This window comes from Colletotrichum karsti (assembly GCF_011947395.1).
Source record: "Colletotrichum karsti strain CkLH20 chromosome Unknown Scaffold6, whole genome shotgun sequence".
NCBI classification, from domain to species: domain Eukaryota; kingdom Fungi; phylum Ascomycota; class Sordariomycetes; order Glomerellales; family Glomerellaceae; genus Colletotrichum; species Colletotrichum karsti.
The window spans coordinates 1,051,481-1,075,610 of NW_024065906.1; the positions used below are offsets into that span (position 1 = coordinate 1,051,481).

Genomic DNA, 24,130 nt, shown 5'->3' on the forward strand with positions numbered 1-24,130 from the left:
AGGAAGTGGCGCGAGTATGCTCTCGCCCATCCAGATGTAAGGTACAGCGCCTCGATTTGTGCATCATTAGCTGCGCCATCAATAATCCTATTTCAGAGACTTGGTAACTTCAGCAATCTCATGATCAACCCGCTCTCGAACAAAATGAGCTGACCTGAATCACGTCCAAAAGTGGTGAGATTGTTGGGATGGGACAGGATGGCAGCTGTCAGTGGTGGAGCGAGTTGGGATAGTGGCGGGCCCTCCCGCTGTGGCACTGTGGCAGGGTTCATTCTTCAGGGTGTCCCAGTAAGGTGCCTGGAAAAGCGGGGCGCAGTAACCATTACCTTGGAACATTGAACGTTCGGAGAATGCAACTTTCTCAACTTCAACCTCACGGCAGACTCACACAAGTGCGACCACCTTGCGGAATGCTGTCCCAAAGAACCCCAAGAGTTTGTACGCTGGATAGCATACAACGGATTCGGAGATGTAGAGACGAAGTTGCTCTTTCGGCAATCTGAGCTCTACACCTTGATTGCAGACTGCTGAGTGTCGATGTTTGCCCGTCTCAATTTCTAACTCTCGAGAGATATTAATTGGACTTTGTAGAACGCATTATCTCCGCACAAATCTTTCAAAATTGCAAGATGGTAGCTCTAGAATAAAGTGACTCCGGCTTGTTACTGGAACTTGCGTCTCCATAACCTCAATCGATGTTCCGGATTGGCTTACCTGGAATCATCGACGCTTTGCGTACCCTGACGTGCAATCTTGTTGAACAACATTTTACAGTTCGTCATGGAAGAACCTTCATGCATTCTATCTCATTCCTCTGGTGGCCGCTGCTTGGTTGTGGTGGTTGGCGAACTGTGCCATCCGCCGTACACATTCCTCAAGGTGAAGCATCTCCGCTCGTGCATTGCCAATCTCAATAGGCATCGGAGTTGCCTTAGAAGGAGCATATATCATCTCCCTAGTTTGCTCCCTCCTTCCTTTCTTCTTTCTTGTCTCATCACAACAAGCCAATTCGAGCACTAATCAGACAACATGGTCGCAAAACGCCTCCTCCTCCCTCTCATCCTCACCGTCGTGGGCGCTGTGCCCATGATGAACTCGCCCTCACCACAGGTCGGGTGTGCCTCCTCAGACACTGTGACTGTCTCTACAACAGTTACAAAGACTACCATGGCCACCAGAACAACGCAGAGAGGCGGAAATGCCTCAAATCCGCCAACAGTCCCTTCTAACCCGTACACAGTATCCTCGAAGGCGCCAAGTCCGGCATCTTCATCTCTAGCTCCAAATGCTGGCTGGACAGTTCCGTCTCCAAGCAGCGGAGGGGGGACACCTCCAGCGTCTGGCTACAGAACTGTTTTGTACTTTACGAACTGGTACGTGCGAACACTTGTTCGGCCTTTTACTTAAGCTTACCAATTTCAGGGGCATATACAAAGCCAACAACCAACCGGCAGACATACCCGGTGATAAAGTAACGCATCTGCTTTACTCGTTTGCGGATATAAAACCAGACGGCTCGGTGTAAGTTGACCTTGCCCACTGCACCTCATCACCGAGACCTAACAGACGCAGAATCTCCTCCGATCCGTTCGCAGACACCGAGAAAGCCTACCCCGGCGACTCGCAGGCCCAAGGCAACGCAAACGGCTGTGTCAAGCAAATCTACGCCCTCAAGAAACAGCACCGCAACATGAAGGCCGTCCTCTCCATCGGCGGCTGGACCTGGTCGTCCAAGTTCGCCCCCGTAGCCGCCACCGCGGCGGGCCGCCAGCGCTTCGCCTCCACCGCCGTCAAGCTCATGGCCGACTGGGGCTTCGACGGTCTCGACATCGACTGGGAGTACCCCGAGTCCCAGCAAGAGGCCGCCGACTTCGTCGCCCTGCTCAAGGCCTGCCGCGAGGAGCTTGACCGGTACGCCGCGGCCAACGCCCCCGGCTACCACTTCGTCCTTACGGTCGCGTCCCCCGCGGGTCCTTCGCGCTATCAGCAGATGGATCTCAAGGGTATGGATCCCTACGTCGACGCGTGGCACGTGATGACATACGACTTCTCCGGGTCGTGGGACAAGACGGCGGGCCACCAGGCGAACCTGTTCGCCCGGCCCGACGCGCCGCAGGTGACCAAGTTCAGCGCCGAGGCCGCGCTCAAGTACTACCTCACGCAGGGCATCCGGGCGGACAAGATCGTGCTTGGAATGCCGCTGTACGGGCGCGCATTCCGCAACACCGACGGCATCGGACTGCCGTTCGATGGCGTCGGCGAGGGGTCCATCGAGCCAGGCGTGTGGCACTACAAGGAACTCCCGCGTCCCGGCGCCACGGAGATCTTCGACAAGGCCGCCGTTGCGCTGTACAGCTACGACTCGAAATCGCGAGAGCTGGTTTCGTACGATAACGTGCAGAGCGCCAACGTCAAGACCGATTACATGAAGGGCCAGGGCCTGGGCGGCTTCATATTCTGGGAAGCTGCTGGCGACAAGAAGGGAGACGACAGTATCGTCGGGGCCGTTGCGAAGCGTATGGGATCGCTCGACTCGACGCAGAATTTGTTGAGTTACCCGGGCAGCCAGTATGCTAACATCAGGAATAACCTGGCATGATTGGTAGGCTGTTTGATATCTTCACTTTTTTGGGTTCTAGAGGCGTTTCTTGACTCCGGGTGGCTGGATGCGTTGATTAGTCTCTTGTCCTAGATTTCATATTTGAATCGTCTCAGGACCTCGATATGTAGTATGAGATATGAATATTTGATAGTAATGAAAACACTTGAAATAAAGTCTACGAGAGAAAGCCATTCAAGAACCTAGGAACCACTTAATACGGCTCATGGATATGGTAGTACCAATCATAACGATAAGAATGGCAGTAGAACAGTAGAGAAGATGGGGATACTACTATGGCAACCCACGCTGGCATATTTTGGTGTTTTGCGAGATACTTCCAAGTTGGAATCGACTTGAAGAATACTCACCAGAACTCTCAACATCGTTATTGTCCTTGCTGAGATGATCGAACTTCCAACCGTCGTAGCCAAAGCCATGGATCGGAGGAGCAGGTGAGATACACGCAGGGTGGAAAGATGTGGTAAGAGCCCGTGATGTTAGACACTCCTTCTCCTGACGGAGAGGACATGTAGCATTATTCCAAATAATGCCCCGGGATCACGAGCTTCAGAATGAGGGACAGCAGTGATTCGTTGGTTTGTTTCGTGCACTGACAGAGAAAATCGAAGGAGCACCTACGTAGTATGAAAGTGAGTGCTGCCAAGAGCGCAGAGGCTTGGAGGATTCGCATTCGGACATGTCACCTACGCTTGGGACAAACAACCCAGGCGTTGTAAACGCCTCTGGTCTTGGGACTCTTGAAGAAAGAACTCGTAGAAAGATTTTCATCGAGACCAGACTTGAGGATCGAAGATGGTACCCAATCCGCAAAGCTCCTGTTCACACCATGCGTCCGGCATCTGACAGGGGAAAAACGGGCATCTGATTATAACGAATCGATAACTGCCGCGACGTTCGAACGAGAACGGTACCTGTGCGTCTGAGATGAGCTAAGTCTGGAGAACGTGCTCCGTGGATCGAGATGCTTTTTGACTTCTCTGAAGCCTCACGTCGGCAGTGACACGCATAGGGCGTTTGCGGTGGCTTCAAAAGCCATGAGAGACGTTGGGCAAGCAGCCTCTTGCAAGTGCTCAGGCACCATACAGTTGGTACGGCCGCTGGCTTAGGGGAACTTTTGAATTGCGGCCTTGCGGGCGCACAGAGACGGGATTTCTCCGAAGGTTGAGCGCAAACCCGTCGTCCCGTCGGATGAGGGCTTCTATTTGAAGACTGCCGAGAGTTGTTTTCCACGCGAGGGCTCGACGGGGCTGCGTGTGACATGCGGCCAAACGAAACCCGGGGAACTGGCTCTGTCGATTCGGCATGGGCCGAGCATTTTACGAGCTTAGTGCTTACCAAAGGGGAAGCACTCGCTGGACTTGGTGCTGATAGCGCGGTCTCATAGGGACTAGCTTGCCCAGAAGTTGGTTGGCCAGCCGGAGGATCAAACACCATCCGCAACGGAGCTTGAGAGATCGTCTTCGGCCTTGCAAGGCACAGGTTGCAGAGGTCTGAATAAACTTCAGCGTGCGCTTCGGTGACTGGTTACTCTTTGGCCAACCAGAAGATTGCGAGAATCCATGTCGGAAAGACCCGTTCAACGGGTGGAGGAGGCGGGAGTGTTTCCCCGTGGCACACGCCCCAGAGTGGCGATGATTTGGGTGTGGTACCGTATACAAGTACGGTGATGGGACGACGATGGTGTTTTCGTTCCATCCTTGATCGTGTTGACGATGAGGGTCGCTGCTTACAAATGCTGTGAAGAGAGGCTTCCGTCGGCATACGAGGTGTCTTCGGCGGTATTGCAGAGTCAACTCGTCTGAAGATCCCAGACTGCAAATGTGATGATACTTTGGCCCAGCTGGCGTATCATCCACAGGTGAGTCATACGGAGAGCGGCCGAAAGAAGTGCATAAGTATGGCACCCTTGTCGACGGTGGGAAGCGATAATTGGCCTGACGGGGCTACCGAGTTGATCGGCAGAGGAGGAGTTGGTTGTCTTGTCAGTAATAAGCGCGCCCGTTACTTGTGTAACAATTGAAGGCGATATTTTGCCTGTCAGCAACCAACATGATGTTTGACGCCGTCATGTCCGATGCCTGTTGCAGATTGGACGGCCAAGAAAGAGAGAGAAGAATGTTGTAGCACAGGAAGGTGATTGTAGGTCAGGATAATTATTCATCAAGTGGGGCAGGGAATTCCGGCGGGTGCACCTGGGACGACGCACCGGCCGCCCGGCGCTCTTACCGGACGGAGCCTTGCGGGGATCAGTCGTCCTTTCACATTCCAGGTCGTGGTTGTTTGACTTCGAACCCTCCAAGCCACCCCGCTTTCGTCATCACTTTTTGTTCCTCTACCGCCGGTTTTTGTCCTGAAGGGGCAGATAGCATGATTAATATTCGCAAATTGGGATGCATTTCAGCGTTAATGTTGCTTTTTGCAGCATTGACAAGGCACGGGTTGTAGTATCTTCCAGATTTCCTGGTACGGTATGTAGGGCGAGCGGTACCTTGTAAGTAGGTAGGAAAGGGTCTTTGGTTCGCGTGTAAGTCGAAGGATCAGAAGCGATATTACACCGGCGGAAACATGACGGCCACACAGCAGGACATCTGGACCCAGCACACGCAGACTGCGGCACACCTCTGTGTTCCGTCAACTTCCATCCTATCGACAGCGTGGGCTCGTCCGATATCCCATGACTCTTATACCTTCTGAACCTCTGACACGGCCAACGTCAAGAAGAACTGATCGTGATATTGCGCCTGATGTTGCTGATTCTGGATCCACTCTTGTCTCCGTTAACTCCGTCGCAGGTCCAGACTCCGCCAGAAATTCAGGGTTCCTGTCCAAGTCGCTGTCGTTTGAGTTGCCGGCGAGCGAGGGGGGCACAGCTGGGAAGTCCCGGACACTACAGGGCATGGGGCGGCACGCTGCCCGTGTACACATACGCCGGCGACCGTCTGCAGGCTCGGAGCCTGGGACGTAGAGCCGTCAACCCCCACCAGCGTCGCATTTTAGCACCTCATCTACACTTCCCATCCAATACCTTACCGTTCCCAAGGTAGGTGAGGTGGTACGGGAACCGCAGGCACCAGCGTTGTCGTGTAAAATGCGTCAGACGCTCGCCGTGTTGGACGTCAGATCAGCACCTTGACCTGCCTTTCGGGACGGGTGAGAATGTTAGGAACGGTGGCGGGGCCCAAAGAGAACCCCCCCCTTACACTTACGTACCCTACGTGCCCTCCCGCGCAGTGAACCAACCCCTGCCAGTCATGGCTGATCAGATGCTCGCTGATGCTTGTAACCGATGATTTTATCGAATCTTTTTGTCGGCGGAGCGATACGCAACTTCACTTCTTCCCCTCCACCTCCAGGTTTTGCCTCTCCTCCGCTCTCCTCCGCGCCCACGCACTCGCCTTCGCCTTCGCAATCGCCGTCGACCTCGACAAGTATCTTGCGCCCTTTGCTGCAGGTTTTCTTACAGCGCCTCCGACGGCATTTGTCCACCCGTGGCTTGGTCGCCCTTCCAATAACTTCCTTCGCGCCTAGTCACCTAGTCTAGCATACCTTAGGCAAAGGGCAGAAGTACCATCAACAGCACCAGCGGTGAGTTGCGACTTGCTTGGGCGCACTTGGCCGCTGACCAATGCGATCCTGCCATTACCCAATTCACCAAAAGCTGACGCTGGTTTCCAAGCTCATCGTAACATTGCGAGACCTCGACCTCCTCTATACACTTCCCGCGCTGACTGCGCTGCGCTGCGCTACTCCGTTCCGATACTTGCCACAGACTTCTGCGGGAACCTGCGGGGAATCGTCTCTGCTCTCTGCCTTTTGCTGCGCCCGCTCTTGTCAGGCCCAACAGGAGTCTACAGACTCTCCTCCGTACCCCCTTGCGCATCGCGGAAAACACCCGGCCACCCTTCTCTGCTTCTCCTGGTACGTGGACTGGAGCGTATCTTACCGTATCTGCCAGAGCCCGTGGCGACCCTTTGCGCAGTCTTACATACCACATCTTCCGAGTCGATACACAGTCAGCAACTTGTTCTAGAAGCAGAATAGTAGCAAGGCTGCGCCATACTTGCTCATATCTGGGGGCAAACGTTCAATAGGCGACCGCAAACTCGAGGCAAATCGACAGCTGCCAATCACGATCGGAGGCCCCGTGGTCCTCCCATAGACGTTTGGGAAGTGGAGTCTGACTGTCCAAGGCTCTTGTTGTATGCGCCTCTCACTTCGGCCGGTCCCCCGTCGAAGCCCACGGCATCTGCACGACCCGACCTCCTCCACTCCTACAGGTCTAGGCTGCTGCCAACGGTCTGGCTGTTGTCAAAGTTTCAGTGGCTATCTTGGTACCCTCCTGTCGACAGTCTGACGGCAACCTAGTCGGGCCTTTCGTCAGACCTATTGTATAAGACCTCGGCAGCTGGCATTATCCCCTCCGAGGCATTGCGCCGTATCTACGTGTGTTATTTGGACGACACTTTTTAGTCCGAGAACACAACCTTCCATCCGTGGACATCGTCACCCAGTCGCGCCGACGCGATTTACTGATTCGCGGACTGTATTATCATCATGACTCCTACACCCCCGTCGACGACGCCCTCCTCAGGATCGGGTCGCTCTCCTGAGGAGCAGTTTCGAGTCGTGAGGAAGAGGAATAGGGTACCTCTCAGCTGCTACCCTTGTAGGACTAGGAAGTAAGCTGTCCGCGTGTTGAGTCCCCATATTGACCTTTGCTAACCTGTGCGGTAGATTGTGAGATTTATCACCACCTTAACTTGGATTGTGCAAATACTGACCTTTCGAAGGAAGTGTGATAGGAGTCATCCATGCAGTAATTGCGTGAAGCGTGAGGGCGCCGATACGGCTTCATGTTCCTACGCCACTCCTACTACACGCAAGAAGAACCAAAGTCAAGGCGCTTCAAGCCCGGATGACATGCAGAACCGTATTGACCGCTTAGAAGGCCTAGTATTGTCTTTGATGCATGGGGGCGCGAGTATTGATCCTGCCACCGCAGCAGCAGCAGCAGCAGCCGCGACTGGCACCTCCAACAGCAAATCGACTACCGACAGCACACCCGCCTCCGCGAAGATCGATCACGACGAAGAAGAAATGCGAGACGACGACGACGGCGACGACAGTGATCCGGATGGCGAACTGGCGACATCTTTGGGCGTGTTGAAGGTCGACTCGGATAAGGGCAAGTCCATGTACATTGGGCAAGAACACTGGCATACGATTCTGGCGGATATCTCGGAAGTGAAGTCCTACTTCGTCACGCACAAGAAGGAATTCGAAAAGAGCTACGAGAAGGTTATGATGTCAAAACCGGCGAGCGCCAGAGAAGGACCGACATTTTTACTGGGGGCTGCGCCAGCTTCCGAGATTGAGTTACGGGCAGAGCTACCGCCAAAATCGGCCGTGCTCACTCTTTGTTCGCGATACTTCAACTCCATGGATAACGCGGTCAACATCATTCACTCGCCAACGTTCCAGCAGCAACTCAGAGCGCATTGGCAAGATCCGTCCAAAACACCCATCATGTGGCTGGGCCTTCTCTACTCGATCCTGTGTTTGGCCATGCTCAGCTACCACAAGGTCGGAGACGAGCCTCCAGAGTGGAAAGGGAGAACTCTAGATCTAGCGTCCGAATACCGCCTGCGCACGGTGCAGTGCTTGATCGCGGCCGATTATACGAAACCGGTCGAATACACCGTAGAGACAATGCTCCTCTACGTCTTTGGGGAATACTCAGCACGGTGGGACGCCGATCTGGGGATCTGGCTGATCGTGTCGTTGCTCACGAGAGTTGCTTTCCGGATGGGGTACCACCGCGATGCAAAGTGGTTCCCCTCATTGACACCATTTCAAGCTGTAAGCAAGCAAACGTCTTGATTGCGTGGGTATCCATTCGCTGACACCTGAACAGGAAATGAGGCGGCGAACGTGGGCGCTGGTGAGAATGGCCGATACGGTCTTCTCACATCAAGTATCACTGCCGTCAATGATTTACGGGCACGACTGTGATACTCAACTGCCCAACAATATCTTCGACGAAGAGTTTGGGCCCGATACGAAGATTTTGCCGCCGTCACGGCCGAAGACAGAGCCCACTCCGATCGCGTACATGATCGCCAAGTCGAAGCTCTGCATAGAGATGGGTGACATTCTGCAGGCCACCAACCGGGTGGGTAGACAGGTGCCGTATGACGAGATTCTGCGTTTTGACGCCCGGCTCCGCGAGATCAACCAAGAACTGCCGCCGCATCTCAAGGTCGCATCTTTGGAAAACTCACATGATCCGGTAACGCTCATCATTGCGAGGTTCAACATCAACATCCTCTACCTGAAGATCATCTGCCTCCTGCATAAGAAGTATGTTCCTCGGGCTAGACAGAATCCGCGGTACGCCTACTCTCGTAGAACCGCTGTGGAGGCCGCTTTGGAAACATTGCGGCACCTGGTGACTCTAGACCGGGAGTCCAGGGCTAACGGCAGGCTTCGGTCTCTGCGGTGGTTTGTCAACTCGATTGCCACCAAGGATTTTCTTCTGTCTGCAATGTTGGTTGCTCTTGACCTGCACTTTGATCGCGTGGCGGAAACGAGCAACGAGCGGAGGTCTTCAGAGTCAGCAATGTTCTGGACGCCGGAACAGAGGGTTGAAATGCTCAGCAATCTTGAGACAACCAAAGAAATTTGGAAGGGCCTTTCCGACACTTCCATTGAGGCCTACAAGGCCACAAAGGTTCTTGACATCATGCTGGAGAAGATCAAGAGCCCCAGCCCCGGAGGTCCTGACACTTTCAAGAGTGAGCAGTTTTCGAGTTTCGACAGCAGTCCCGAGATGCAGACTGAGCACAATGCTGCTATGACGCTCGGCATGCTATCCGGAGGCATGACGCCTAACACGGCAGCTGCTATAGAGAGCAGCATGCAGGGCCAGAGCACGTTTGGCGGAATGGACTTTGGTGTATCACTGCCAATGTCGGGTACAGGAATGACGCCAAACTATGGCGGAGTCGACTTCGGCATGAATGGCGTGGGATCTCCGCTCTCAATGTTCACAAATCTTGAAGCTGGAGGAGATTTCCCCGCCAACTTTGACTGGGTATGTTCAACTTTTGTGCACGCTGTTCTCCCCGGCAACTAACGATGTCTAGAACGCCTTCGAGTCGATCACGCAGAACGCAAATTGGGGAGGTGATGTTGGCTTTCAGCAAATTTACCCGGGACAGTCATCTCCCGAAACGGACGGCTCCGGCATGCCGTACGGCAACGGCGCTGGAAACACCAATATGGCCGGTTGAATAGGTCGATTTTGACGACACGTGCGGTTAGAATCTAGGTGTAATGTGACGACGAGATGATAGACAGGGTTGGGAAACTCGGAGTGATTGGCCATTTGGTCGGCTATAGGAAGACGACGGAGACTCCGCATTGGAAATGGCTTGAGAGGAAGACAAAAGGCCGTTGGTCTTTCTTGACACGTTGGAATAAATACCCTGCTCTCTTTTAAGCTCTCAATCACCTGCAGCTTTGACAGAACGTGACCCAACGGCCCGATGTCGCCTACAGGATCGAAAGGATTGGCGATGGAAGAAGGTCTGCTCTGAGGTCGCATCGGACGAACCACGTGGCTGTGGTTGGCCGAGAGGACGGGATGACAGTTCGAATGCGGCATGGAGATGGTAACCTCCGGAGTGCCATTCGGCGTCGATGCCGGCCGTAATGTGCATCAATCGGTCCGTCCCCTGAGCCGTGGTGGTGGGTAGGTGGTCGGCGACTAGACGGCCCTGACAGCGACAGCTGCGAGTGAGTTGAGGTAACACCCCCGTCATTGAAGAGATGATGCGGGGATGATCTCGGCTTGCGCGTGTCGTCTTGATAGTGAGGGGGGCCGGACGGACAAGAATTCCGCGCAGCACATGCCCACACGGCGTGCCGAGTCATGCCGCTAAGGTGGGCAAGGCGAGCAAGATTCGACACGTTTTTAGGGCGCAAATTGGGTTCCTATGTGGGAGGGAAAGAAATATCTCCAACTCCGCCAGGCACTCCGCCTTTTAGATCAAAGTTTTGGTGTGATCTCGGCATCCCACGACTTGGCAAATGCAAGCTTTCCACACCCATCCCACGCGATTGCTTGGTTTGCTTCATGCTGCGTTTGCTCTCTTCCGCTCCTTTCAGCTAAGCGGCTCTCCATGACCTGGAAGCAAACACGTGCTTGACATCACCGAACTGGCGGTGCCCCCTTCTCGGCCTCCCGGGGGCGGTGAGAGATGGGACACCCCCGCCGATAGGGCCGATCGACCCAGCTCGACCCCAGTTAATACGACCCTCCTTCTGCTGAAGAAAAAAAAAACACGAGTGATGGGGGGGGGTCTTGCCCTCTGAACCTTGATTTAGAAGGTCAACGAAAGAAGGCGGCGCAGTTATCAGTACCCAAAGAAAAAAGGAGAAGCAAAACCTGGAGACAAAAGGCGCGCTTGCGCTTGTTCTTCCAACAACCGATATTTATTAAAGTACAAGTTCCAGATGAGTTGAAGTTGCGGAGAGCCCACCCCCGTCCAAATCAAACCTTGTTCAACTCCCTCGACTCGACCTGGTAGCTGTACGTCGAAAATTTCCGTCTTGGGACTCCGCCTTGCCCAAAAGATCACAACCTCATCTCATATACTTCCATCGCCGCGCCTTAAGGCCCCGGTGTTGCCAGCAAAACGCAGACTAGTCAGCCCAGCAGACTATCTGCGCGCCCTGGGGATCCTTGTGCTGTCCACCGCAGGAACGCCGACGGGAGTATAGCAGGATCAGCTCCTTAATCTACATTCAAACGACTAAACGCGTCAAAGTCTATTCGACTCGCGGGCTGCTCCGACATGAGCGAGGCGGGAAAGCATATATAAACCAACGCTGTACGACGTCACGATACCTACGATCTGTTTTACGAGACGACGTTTCTGAACACACTCTTTTCTTGTTGTTCTGTTTTTTTTGCTTTCTTTTTCCGGTTTGAAGTCACTCTTTTGTACATTCTTTTCAAAAATATCAGTCACTCTCTAGGCGCCAGAGTCAGTCAATATGAAGCTCCTCTCAGCATCGGTCTTGGCGGCGGCCCTGACAGCTGGTGTATCGGCCTTGACGCCCGCGCAATGGCGGTCTCAGACGATATACCAGATTGTCACGGACCGGTTTGCCAGGACTGACGGCTCGACGACATATCCGTGTGTTGATCGGGAGCAGACGTATTGCGGGGGTACGTGGAGGGGTATCATCCAGCGTTTGGACTACATCCAAGGTCTCGGTGCGACGGCAGTGTGGATTTCGCCATTTGTCAAGAACATCGACGGCAAATCCGCTGACGGGTAAGTCTTTGAAGCTCAGTCCGACTTATACCATGCGATGTGCATGTGTAAGAGAAGACACAGACATGTGGAGAGCAGAATTGACCTCTCGACAGCGAATCGTATCATGGCTATTGGGCCAAGGACATCTACCAAGTCAATCCGTCATTTGGCACACCTGAGGACCTCATTGCTCTGTCGGATGCTCTCCATTCCCGCGGCATGTACCTCATGGTCGACGTCGTCACAAACCACATGGCCTGGATCGGAAACCCCAATTCGGTTGACTACTCCACCTTCCGCCCCTTCAGCAATGCTTCCGCGTACCATCTGCCCCCTTGCTGGATCAACTACGACAACCAAACCTCCGTCGAAAGATGCTGGCAAGGTAGCGATGCCGTGCCCCTGCCGGACCTACGTACCGAGGACCCTAGCATCCGCCAGGTCTGGAACGACTGGATTCGGAGCGCGGTCGCCAAGTACAAGTTCGATGGTCTCCGGCTGGACAGCGCCAAGCACGTCGAACCGTCGTTCTGGACTCCTTTCGAAGCTGCCGCTGGTGTTTTCTCCATGGGCGAAGTCTTCCACGGGGATCCCGTCTACGTAGCGCCGTACCAGGATGTCATGTCCGGGCTGGTCAACTATCCTGCGTACTACTGGATCACGCAAGCTTTTCAGTCAACGACGGGAAGCATTTCCAACTTGGCAGCCGGGATCCGGAAGCTTGGCACGGAAGCACGCGACCTTACGCTCTACGGCAGCTTCATCGAGAACCACGACCAGAAGCGCTTCCTCAGCGAAACCCCCGACTTGGCCCTGCTCAAGAACGCGCTGACCTTCTCACTTCTGATGGACGGCATTCCCATCATCTACCAGGGGCTGGAGCAGGGATACAAGGGCGGCGACACTCCCTTTAACCGCGAGGCGATGTGGCTCTCGGGCTACAACACCCAGACGGTGCAATACCAATGGATCAAGAGGATATTCGCTCTCCGCTCGGCCATGTCTTCGCAAGACGGCGGATACCTGTTCTACAAGGCGCTGCCCATCTACCAGGATTCCCACGTCATCGCCATGCGCAAGGGGTTCGACGACTACCAAGTCGTGAGCGCGTACGCCAACGTCGGCGGCAACAGCACCTTCCGGGTAGCCCTGGGACAGGCGGAGACGGGATTCCGCCCCTGCAAGCTGATCATGGAGGTCACCCAGTGCCGCCCGTTCGTGACGGACTCCAGCGGCGTGCTTCAGGCCGAGAGCGGGAGCGGGGAGCCGCTCGTGTTCGTCCCGGCCGAGCGGGTCATGGGAACGGGTGTCTGTTCTGGCATAGGCAAGCCACGTCCTCCCCCTCCTCCTCCTCGTGCCCGTCGCAGCAGCCCTCCTCCGTCATCGGCTACCGCGACGGTCGCCTTTGAGAGTACTGATTATAACTTAGACATGATAGGACGTTTTAATAACATGACTTCATCCTGCCTTTTGTCCCAGCCATCATAAGGCTCAGCCAACAGCGACGGCGGCAACGAATGTCGACGACATGCCAATGACGCTGGGACCAACAAAATCGTCAACAACAACGTGAGAACACCGCAGCATCAACGTGAACACCAATATCAACATCAGCGTGAACAACAAACGTGAACCGCAAACAACAACTTCATCGATGTGAAACAGACTCGACATTCCTCGACGACTTCATTTTTTCCTTGTGCATAAGTTTTCGTACATACTTTTTTCGGTGTCGGTACTTACTCCAGGAATCGACGTGTACCTATGGGAGGAACTGGGCTTGACACGGATATGGGAGGAACGGGATGGGCTTTCGATTCTTGCTTGGCGGTGGGGCCGGATGTTACGACATCATGTATACCCCCGAAGCCTCACCTCGAGCTGTACATATTTTGCGTCACTTTTCATTCAACATCGCGTACGAGCATCGCACTGCAGTCGTTTCAATCACAATTCAGAATGCGTAAAGAAGTTGCTTCATTGAACTAAGTGAGATATCATTCATTCCCTCATGACTCCGATCCGATTATGCGAAATAAGTGTATGTACAGGAAGGTTCTTAAAAGAAGAAGAATGGATACGAAGACCCGCCACGTATCTAAGGCAAGCCAAAGGCGGCCTTGGCCTGAGACCATTTTTCGACACGGTCCTCGGTGGACGACGTACCGATACATTCAGTCGTGTACATGGTGAAGCCCTTGACAGTGCCCTCGGCCAGCTCGTCGCGAACGCTCTGCTCGCACTGCGTCGTGACGAACCAAGCGGCGGAGCCCCAGGTGTACTCGTCGGGCATGACGAGGTCGAGGATCTGGTTCTTCTTGTCGTCGGGCAGGTCGTTGCCGTCGGCGACGTCGCCGGCGATCTCCTTGGCCTTGGGCTCGAGCTCCGGGACGGAGAGGGCGTACAGCAGGTTGTACTTGGCCATCTGCATGTTGCGGGTGCCCTGGCCGGGGCGGCCGGGGAAGTGGTTGCGGTTGTAGCGGAAGTCGCCGGTCTCGAAGGCCATGAGGGAGAGGATGGCGGCCATCTCGCCGGGGCTGTAGATGCCGTACTTTTGGAAGGCGGCCGGGAGGAACTGGGCGGCCTGCGCGGCGGTGCCGCACTCTTCGGGGCTGTCGGTCACGCCGGCGCACGAGGCCGATTTGGGGGCCGCGGCGAGGATGATTGCGGTCGCGTTGTTGTTGCGGACTGCGACGGGCGAGGCGAGGGCCAGGCCGGCGAGGAGGGTGAGGGAGAGGAAGGTTGCGCGGACCATCTTGGAGGATTTTTAAATCTTGTTGGATTTGTCCTTCTTGTCGAGAGGTTGGGATGAGAGGGGTGGTGGGCTTGAGAAGTGTTTATGTGTGTGTAGGACGTGAGGGTGATATAAAGTTGATTTCGGACGATCGTGACGTAGATCGTAATACGGAGGGGTGAGAAACGAACGGCTTTTTGTACGAGATGAACGAAGCAGACGATCAAGGCCGAGGAGCGGGTTTGTCGTTCGAGGATCAAGAAGCGCAAACAGAAAGAAACGAATGAAAGGGTGGCTCAAGTGAGTGACACAGTCAGACGAAGAAGCCAAGCAAAAAGAAGGTGAGAAAGGCGAAGTCGAGGTGGTTTGTGTCTTTTTTTACCCCAGGATTGGAGGTGGTGCTTTTTAGTATTGACCAGCCACACCCCTGAGCACAGCATCGATCCGCAGTCTTACGGAACTAAGGTAAGGGGATATGGATTTGACTGGTGGTACTGGCAAGGCTGGAAGGTAGGGGTCATGCGCGCATGTCTCCGGAGCAGACGCAGGAGCCAGTGCCTTTGATCCGTATATTCAGTTGATGAAGCCTCCTGTCGTTTCTTTCTTGCGCTGGGCGCTTGCCGTCTTGCAGAATTGCACTTTGCACCACCACCACCACCTTAAATTTCCCCACCATGGAGGGACCTTGCAACGCCGGCGGAACCTCCTTTGGGACGAAAAGTGACAGTCATTCCATTCCATTTGCCTCATTGGAGAAGCGCGAGGGAAAAAATAGGGGAGGGGAAGGGGGTGGATGGATGGGAAACCCCCGGAGGAAAGAAACTTGACCTGTTAAACCACAGATCGTCGACGAGGACTGGGCGACGATGGACGTGGTGAAACGAAACAGGGGCCAAGCCTCTGCGGATGGCAGTTGCCTCTTGTCAAAAAGATGCAGCTGCAGGCCGGCGATTGGCTGAGCGCTTGCGGCTGACAAGCTCTCTCTGCAACTCTGGAAACCACCCCGGCTCGGAGACTTGTAGACGGTGCCGTGGCTCCCGGGAGGGAGACCAGGAACGAATCGATGCATGCCAGAGGCCGGTTGGAGAGGCAAGAAGGGGCAGTTAGTTGCCTCCCGCCTGTCATCTGCATTTTTTTTGCGTTTGAACTATCCAGAGCCGCGGGGATTATACGGGAGGAAAAGCAGGTTGCCGTGGTGGTCTGGCCATATTGAAACAACGGACTGGCTTATTTTATTTTTCTTAATTTTCCCCCTCTCCTCGGTGACGGGCTGTCATCCTGTCTTTGGTTCTCCTTTGAGTCAGGGGCATGACCTGGCAAAGGCCCGTGATTTGGACGGGCGTGGACGGGCGGGATGCGATGTTGCAGATAGACAGCGCTCGCAGATGATGATCCGACTGTCGTTCATGCGACCTCGTCAGGGCGGCCCTCCTCCTCGGCTTCTCCAGCCTTAGGACCGGGGCCCTTGGCTGGGAGGCGCTGCAAACGCTTTCTCTCACTCTAATTTGGGTTGCGTCGGCTGGGGAATAATGTTTATTTTGGCAGGAGCATGACAAAGAGGCGGCGGGGATAATAAGGATTGCGATTGCAAGAACAAGGCAATTGCTACAAGTTGAAGATGGCGATGCCCGGCTGCTGAGTGAGACCCGTTGAACGCTTTTTTCGATGGAAGGATCCATGGATTGTGGCAGTCCTGCTCAAAGCCCCTTCCCTGCGCAGCAAAGCCACCACAATTCATTGGGATGGTTCTTGTTCTTCTCGGTTAGGTAAGCACGTGCCCAGTAGCCAACTGCCAAGCCGATCCAGCCAATAGGCTGCGGCCTACAACGGTGCTTGCTGCGCCAGTCGGTTCTTTAGCCGCTGCTGGAAGCTCCGACGCGACAAGAGCATCAATCTTCAATCGCGACCAGTTCAACACGTCATCTCTACTCGACGGCGCACCATCGATACCATCTACGCGCCGACAGCTTCTGAACCGCACTTACCAACCCGATATTACGGCCACAACAAGATGGGCGAAAACCAGCCGAACGCCGGCTCCGGGGCGCAGCAGCCGGCTCCGACGATGGCCAAGTATCGAGAAGAGCAGGCGCTGCTGCGGACTATGCTGGACAAGAGAGCAGCGATTGCGCGACGGCTGGCGACGATAGAATCGGATATTGAGCAGAAGGAGACGACATATCTCGAGAGCACACCCAACGGCAATATCATTGCGGGATTCGACAACTACATCAAAGGCACGGGTGCAGCGGCCCAGCGTCGCAAAGCTGGCGCCACGGAGCAGAACAGGGTGTTTTCGAGGTCTTCGATTTCATATCGTCCTGGTAGTGTATGTTCTGCATTCTCGATGACGCTGTGAGAGGAACGCTGGACTGACGACGGAACACAGGAGGCCACGACGCCGGGATCTACGCCTGCTTCGCATGCGCCGACGCCCATGTCCACCTCGTTCAAGGACGGATCTGGGTCGAACCACGCCACGCCGACGTCCGCGACTGCGTCCAAGTCGGGCAAGAAGAACAAGAAGAATGAGGAGGATAGCGACCACGATTCGCAAGCGCCCAACAAGAAGCGGATCAACTTTGGTTCTGGACGAAAGTGAGGAGGCTGAGGTGCTGATATTCGCCTGAGTGCGACTATCGTGCCTCTGCTATCTGCTATGACACTGCTCGACTTGCGAGGGAACACTTCGGAGATGACGAGACCTCGCGCAAGCGTTGATGACGGCGTCGTCAGGCGATTGGGCCTTTCTTCTGGGAGATATCCTTTGCAGGGGCTGTTAATCGACTTGTGCTCAGGTCGATATCGCACCTGAAGCCAAAGGATCGAACATGGCTGCTCACGAGCATCACGACAACCAAGGAGTTACGGATTATGATACCCTAAAACTATTTGATGTGTTATTCTTCAAGTTATGGGAGCCCTGTCGATTGTGAACATGTGGCAATCTCTTATAAACTGCACGTTACGGCTTGATGCTATCCAAAAATGAATACTCGCGCCGAGACTTCGCGCCAATGACGGGCACTTTTGCGTCGAGAAGCGGCAAAAGTTCCTTGTGGAGACCAACTTCTGTGTCTTTGAGCCTGTCGGGTACTGCAACTGGGCCGTGAGTCCGGCCATGACTCGGCTTGTCGATGTTTCTGGGCATTGAGCCATCCTTCGGGCAGTGAAGAGGCAGTTTTGAACTGCCTTTCTCGGATGACGGCTCGAAACGATTGGCTGGAGTTGGATGGCCTCGGGACACCATGAAATACCTCTTCGGTTGTAGATGTTCTTGGCTTTTAGAACTTCTCGCGCTAATGGTGTTGAAACTTTCAGAAGGATTCAACTGCAGAAAACCCTGATAGTTCAATCGCAATCGACGACACATTCTCTTGCATCATGATGCTGCAGCTCTTGATATCTCATGTTTCCAGCGCCAAGTCGTTTCGGAGCCGATGGGATGGTCTGCAGTGAGGGGGTTAATGGGTTTGAGGGGTGCGCCTGAACCAATGCAGCGCTTGAGCAGGGGACTGAGAACCTTGTCGGCTCTCTAACAGCCGTGGCTAGCCTGGTTCGTAGCTAGTGCGGGGCTCCTCGACTGAGCTCCATGCCAGCAGGTCAATCCCCCGGTCGAGTCGTCACACACGCCATAGCTGAGGGAGATCCCATACATCTACACCTGAGCCCGCACCTTGAGCTCTCTCTTCAGCTAGCTCTCTGTTAAGCCTTCTTCGTAATACAATCATTGAAACTATCCCCCATGATGACGATACAAGCTTCCAAGTTCACGCCTGAGGTCCTCCTCTCTGCCCCGCGCAGGTCCCCTGGTATCCCGAACCCGGCGGGCACCAAAGTCTTGTACACCGTGAGTTCCCGAGCTTGCGCATGCTTCAAGGCACCTTTGTCTTGAATTTAACCATTGGATGCTGTTAAAGAAAGCTTCCGAACATGAATTGACTCGACTAGGTCTCGACGTACTCGTTCGAATCCCACAGCAAGACGGCTCAGACTCGCGTTCTCGATGTCGAGAGCGGTCACTCTACCCTCCTGTACGAAGACCAATCCTATAACGATGCGACATGGATTTCAGACAAGGAGATCATTCTCCTCAAAAGTGGCGATAAGGGAACCACAAGCCTGGTACTCGGAGATGTCACCGAGCCATCTGTGTAGGTGCTTTGTACACCCGAAGTCTTACGTCCCCGCTTACAGTTCCAATACAGTGTCAAAGAGATCCGCCACTTCGAAGGAAGCCTCTCTAGTCTCAAGGCGAAGCGGCTGTCGGACGATGACGTTGCCATTGCTCTGTGTGCGCTTACCACGCCCTCTGGGGCCATGTACAACCCAGCAGCCGAGAAGAAGCAATTATCCACCGGCAAGATCTACTCGAGCTTGTTTGTTAGGCATTGGGATACTTGGGGCAACGAGAACGTGAACTCCATTTGGTACGGTCTCTTGAAAAAGGACGGCCAGTCTTACAAGCTGGACGGTCCCGGGTTGGTCAATGCCCTTAAGGACACGAAGCTTCAGTCACCTGTTCCCCCATTCGGTGGCGCGGGAGACTTTGATATCAGCAAGAACGGCTTGGTCTTTGTGGCGCGCGACCCGGAAATCTCTCCTGCAATCTACACCAAGACGGACCTGTACTTCATTCCCTTGAAGACTTTCACCGAGGAGAAACCTCCCGTACCCCAAGTCGTCAAGACAAGCAAGCTGCGTGGTTACTCCGCCTCGCCGGTGTTTTCCAGAGATGGCAAAAAGGTTGCTTTCACGAGAATGAAGAGCGATCAATACGAGACGGACAAGCCGAGACTGTTGCTCGTTCCCGACGTCTTTGACTTGTCAAGTGTGCAAGAGTTTTACGAGACGGAAGACGGCGTCGGCGGGTGGGATGCACGACCTGAGTGGATCACTTGGAGCAAGGACGATTCGGAGCTGTTTGTATCTGCAGAAGAGCACGGCCGCGCGAAACTCTGGAAGTTGCCCGCTACACCACACCAGGCCAAGGATCTGCCTGCGGCGATTTACGAGGACGGCTCTGTTCTGGAGGCGAAGTTATTGGGAGATGATGGTGAAAGGCTCTTTATCAGCACGTCTTCCAGGGTTGAGAACTCGGCCTACTCGGTACTGGACCCGGTCAGCAAGAAGTCCGATCTTGTTTCCTCGAGCTCAAAGCACGGAAAGTCGTTCGGCTTGAGCAAATCTCAGTGTGACGAGTTCTGGTACAAGGGAGCGGAGGGCTACGATGTTCATGCTCTAGTGGTCAAGCCTTCGAACTTTGACCCAAGCAAGAAGTACCCGCTTGCGTTCCTTATCCACGGAGGACCTCAAGCCGCATGGATGGACAGCTGGAGCACGAGGTGGAACCCCGCCATCTTCGCCGAGCAGGGCTATGTTGCGGTCATGCCCAACCCGACCGGAAGCACTGGCTACGGACAGCAACATACCGATAACATCCAAAACGAGTGGGGTGGCCGGCCCTACGTTGACCTGGTCAAGTGCTTCGACCATATTGAGAAGAGCATCTCGTACATCGATTCCAAGAATGCCGTTGCTCTGGGTGCTTCCTACGGAGGCTACATGATCAGTAAGTTGATGAGAGCTGCTTCGCAAGTGACTGTGCTGACTCTCCAAAGACTGGATTCAGGGACACGAGCTCGGACGAAAGTTCAAGGCTTTGGTGTGCCACGATGGCGTATTCTCGACACTGAACCAGTGGTCCACGGAAGAGCTTTTCTTCCCTCTGCATGACTTTGGGGGCACCCTCTGGGAGAACAGGGAAGGTTACGAGAAGTGGGATCCCGCCCACCATCTTGATCAGTGGTCGACCCCCATGTTGGTTATCCACAATGAGCTGGACTACAGACTGCCCATCTCCGAGGGCCTGGCGATGTTCAACGTCTTACAGGCCCGTAACGTACCAAGCAAATTGGTCATGTTCCCTGACGAGAACCACGTAAGTGCAATGCAAGATCCACCCACAGCTTTGTCTGTACGCTAATCATTTGTTAGTGGGTATTGAAGCCGGAAAACTCTTTGGTGTGGCACAGAGAAGTGCTGGGTTGGATCAACAAATACACGGGCACTGGCGAGTCCGAGGATTTGGCTGTGAGGCAGAAGTAGGACTACCGCGACTGGTCATCTGCTCCGTCAGTGCCTTATTGGAGACGTGTTTTCCCATTGATTGATTAATGTGGCGTACATTGAGTTTTGGCTGCAGATAATAGTTCAAAAGTCCAACCTCACTCTCAATGTTATCAATAATTTCACTTCCACACGGAAGAACATGACATTGGTCAGGGGAAGGCAACGTAGGATGTGATCGACACGTACAGCTGTAGACAATGTCAGTCCAAGACGGTGAAAACGAACAATCATGTAGTCTTTGAACAAAATGAATTTCTCCTCCTACTTTACACGTTTTTTAAACTCCAGAGCCAAAGCCCGAGCCTGTAGTGTATGCGCCAAACCCAAACAGCCTTCAAGTATCCCAAAGGGCAGGTAGCGCATCCCACCCGCGACTTAACCCACGATCATTAACAAGATCTGTGTCGTGGTATTATAATTTGCCTCCTCGTCTGCTTCGTCTCCTGCGTCCTCCTCCGCTGTAGCTTCTCACACTGTCTTGACATTTCCGGTTTACACGTGGATCCCCAAAAACACCCGACACCCCGTCTATCGTAACACTTCGATTGTTTAGTACACACGCTTGAAAGGAGGAACGGCCTTGCACTCGTTCTCGTCCAGGGTGTTGGCGATGACGTTGCGGTAGCTGAGCTCGACCTTGCCGTGGGGCTGCTTCTGGAAGGAGAGAGTGTGCTTCATCCACTCCTTGTCGTCACGGTCGGGGAAGTCCTCGCGAGCATGGGCACCACGAGACTCCTTACGGGCAGCGGCGGAGGTGGCGGTTTGAGTGCTATAAGCAGATTAGCATCGAATGATATCGTCCAGGGAACGAGTCTACTTACGCGCAAGTCAGGAGGTTGCGGAGCTCCAGAGTCTCAACAAGATCGGAGTTCCAGATCATGCTACGGTCCTTAATACCAACCTCGGGGAACTGGGCGTCAATTTCAATCATCTTGCGAACACCCTCGTCCAGGGACTCCTGTGTCCTGAAAACGGAGACCTCAGTCTGCATAGCCTTCTGCATGGCAAGGCGGACATCGGCGGTGGTTCTGGGGCCCTCCGACGTGCGAACCTTGTCAAGAACCTCAATGTGATCAGCACCAGCGTCAGCCTCAATGGGCTTGAGCTTGGTGCCGGGGGTGAAGTTGTCACGGATGGTGTGGGAGACGGCACGGCCGAAGACAACCAAGTCGAGGAGAGAGTTGGCACCGAGACGGTTAGCACCGTGGACGGAGACACAGGCGGCCTCACCACACGCGAAAAGACCGGGAACGACCTTGTCCTTGCCGTTCTCGTCCACGGTGATAACCTCACCAGTGTACTTCGTGGGGATACCACCCATGTTGTAGTGGACGGTGGGCAGGACGGGAATGGGCTGGGTGCGGACGTCGACACCAGCGAAAATACCGGCGGTCTCGGAGATACCGGGCAGGCGCTCGTGGAGAACGTCGGCGGGCAAGTGGCTAAGCTGGAGGAAGATGTGGTCCTTCTCCTCACCAACACCGCGACCCTCGCGAATCTCCATGGTCATGGAACGGGAAACGACGTCACGAGAAGCAAGATCCTTGGCGGTGGGGGCGTAACGCTCCATGAAACGCTCACCCTCGGAGTTCAGAAGGTAACCACCCTCACCACGAGCACCCTCAGTGATCAGGCAGCCTGCGCCGTAGATACCGGTAGGGTGGAACTGGACGAATTCGAGATCCTGGTTGGGGAGACCGGCACGGGCGACCATGGCCATACCGTCACCGGTGCAAGTGTGGGCGGAGGTGCAGGAGAAGTAGGCGCGGCCGTAACCACCGGTAGCCAGAACGGTGTGGTTTGCGAGGAAGCGGTGCAGGGTGCCGTCCTCTTGGTTGTAGGCGAGGACACCGCGGCACTCGCCATCCTGCATGATCAGGTCGAGGGCGAAGTACTCGATGAAGTAGTTTGTGTTGTGGCGGAGAGACTGGCCGTAGAGGGTGTGCAGAAGGGCGTGGCCGGTACGGTCCTCGGCGGCGCAGCATCGGTATGCCTGACCTCCCTTACCGAACTTCTGGGACTGACCACCAAAAGCACGCTGGTAACTGTCGATAACGTCATCAGCACGGGGCGCCAAGTACTCGAATTGGAGAGCCAACTCACATCTTGCCATCCTCGGTTCTGGAGAAGGGGCAGCCGTAGTTCTCGAGCTCGACAATTGAGGCGGGAGCCTCGCGGGTCATGTAGTGAATAGCATCCTGGTCACCGAGCCAATCTGAGCCCTTGACGGTATCGTACATATGCCATCTCCAGTCGTCCTCGTGCATGTTACCCAAGGCGGCGTTGATACCACCCTGGGCGGCGACGGTGTGAGATCTCGTAGGGAAAAGCTTGGAGATACAAGCAGTGTTGAAGCCAGCCTCGGCGAGACCGAAGGCGGCACGGAGACCAGCACCACCGGCGCCGACGACGAGGGCATCGTACTCGTGGTCAATGACGGGGTATTTGCTGCTAACGTAGGGAGAAGCCTCCTTCGCACGGAGAGGCTGGTTCGCGAAGACCCGGGCGACGGATCTGGTGGTGGAGAATGCGCGCGCCTGCGAGAACTGGTTGTCGTTAGCTGAGCTGCATCTCGAGGTCGACTGAGAATGTCTTGGACGGGGCTGTCACGGGCAAGGGAAGTTGCTTACAGCAGGTCTGGCGGCAAGTCTCCTCAGCGCCATTGAGGAGGCCATTTTGACTATAAACTTATAAACACTGCCGTCGAGTATCAGCAGGACTGTGTCGTCAAGTTCGTGGGTGAAGATTCAGGAGTTTCGAGCGGCGAGGACGAAGAACAGCGATAGCCGAGGATGTGACGGAAGGATAGACAGTAGATAGATGGGAAAGATCGGGTTCCACTAACCGTTGCCGGAAGAAAGGTCAGCCAGCCAATCATGTATTCTGATTAGTCACCCCCAGCGACACAATACCTACCCTCTACATCTATGTAACAAAGTGAACTTCAACTAATAACTCGATATATGAATAAAATAAAGTTTTTTCACAAGCTAATATGCCGAACAGAATAACCAAAGTGAAAGTCAACCCATCATCATTATGCTTCCCTTCCAGGTTATTATATATCGAGGATGGAACCAAGGCTTAGCGGGAGGTCATGTTGGCCGAGGCGACACAGATCAGGGCTTGGTCGGTTTGACCCGACTGAGGTGATTCATCATCGGTTGGGTCGTTCGTTAAATTCAATCTCAAGACCCATTAAAAATTCGACCCCACGGAGCAGTCTCCACGTGATCGGTCAGTCCCGGTGCAAAGGGTTAGTAACCAAGAACTACTCTGTACGGATACATTCAATCCTGTGTAAATACAGTATTC

General features: G+C 54.4%; 6 protein-coding genes across 6 annotated transcripts; 4 read left to right on the forward strand and 2 right to left on the reverse strand.

The window, feature by feature from the left end:
* Window positions 1-1,029: 1,029 nt before the first annotated feature.
* Window positions 1,030-9,915, forward strand: CkaCkLH20_02749 (uncharacterized protein; the record flags this gene model as incomplete). Its single annotated transcript, XM_038885468.1, has 6 exons — window positions 1,030-1,373; window positions 1,423-1,521; window positions 1,573-2,547; window positions 7,414-8,482; window positions 8,538-9,716; window positions 9,769-9,915. The coding sequence occupies 6 exons, from the start codon at window positions 1,030-1,032 to the stop codon at window positions 9,913-9,915; spliced, it is 3,813 nt and encodes a 1,270-aa protein (XP_038749399.1).
* A 1,768-nt stretch (window positions 9,916-11,683) lies between these two features.
* On the forward strand, window positions 11,684-13,358 carry CkaCkLH20_02750 (alpha amylase; the record flags this gene model as incomplete). Its single annotated transcript, XM_038885469.1, has 3 exons — window positions 11,684-11,967; window positions 12,063-13,223; window positions 13,274-13,358. The coding sequence occupies 3 exons, from the start codon at window positions 11,684-11,686 to the stop codon at window positions 13,356-13,358; spliced, it is 1,530 nt and encodes a 509-aa protein (XP_038749400.1).
* A 689-nt stretch (window positions 13,359-14,047) lies between these two features.
* Window positions 14,048-14,704, reverse strand: CkaCkLH20_02751 (uncharacterized protein; the record flags this gene model as incomplete). Its single annotated transcript, XM_038885470.1, has 1 exon — window positions 14,048-14,704. One exon carries the CDS (start codon window positions 14,702-14,704, stop codon window positions 14,048-14,050), a length of 657 nt encoding a protein of 218 aa, XP_038749401.1.
* Window positions 14,705-16,694: 1,990 nt separating this feature from the next.
* CkaCkLH20_02752 (histone acetyltransferase subunit NuA4) lies at window positions 16,695-17,285 on the forward strand (the record flags this gene model as incomplete). The annotated part of the gene is made up of 2 exons (XM_038885471.1): window positions 16,695-17,012; window positions 17,073-17,285. The coding sequence occupies 2 exons, from the start codon at window positions 16,695-16,697 to the stop codon at window positions 17,283-17,285; spliced, it is 531 nt and encodes a 176-aa protein (XP_038749402.1).
* Window positions 17,286-18,428: 1,143 nt separating this feature from the next.
* Window positions 18,429-20,791, forward strand: CkaCkLH20_02753 (prolyl oligopeptidase; the record flags this gene model as incomplete). The annotated part of the gene is made up of 5 exons (XM_038885472.1): window positions 18,429-18,533; window positions 18,635-18,837; window positions 18,892-20,255; window positions 20,305-20,624; window positions 20,681-20,791. 5 exons carry the CDS (start codon window positions 18,429-18,431, stop codon window positions 20,789-20,791), a joined length of 2,103 nt encoding a protein of 700 aa, XP_038749403.1.
* Window positions 20,792-21,364: 573 nt separating this feature from the next.
* On the reverse strand, window positions 21,365-23,490 carry CkaCkLH20_02754 (uncharacterized protein; the record flags this gene model as incomplete). The annotated part of the gene is made up of 4 exons (XM_038885473.1): window positions 21,365-21,584; window positions 21,637-22,860; window positions 22,919-23,361; window positions 23,446-23,490. 4 exons carry the CDS (start codon window positions 23,488-23,490, stop codon window positions 21,365-21,367), a joined length of 1,932 nt encoding a protein of 643 aa, XP_038749404.1.
* Window positions 23,491-24,130: the final 640 nt, after the last annotated feature.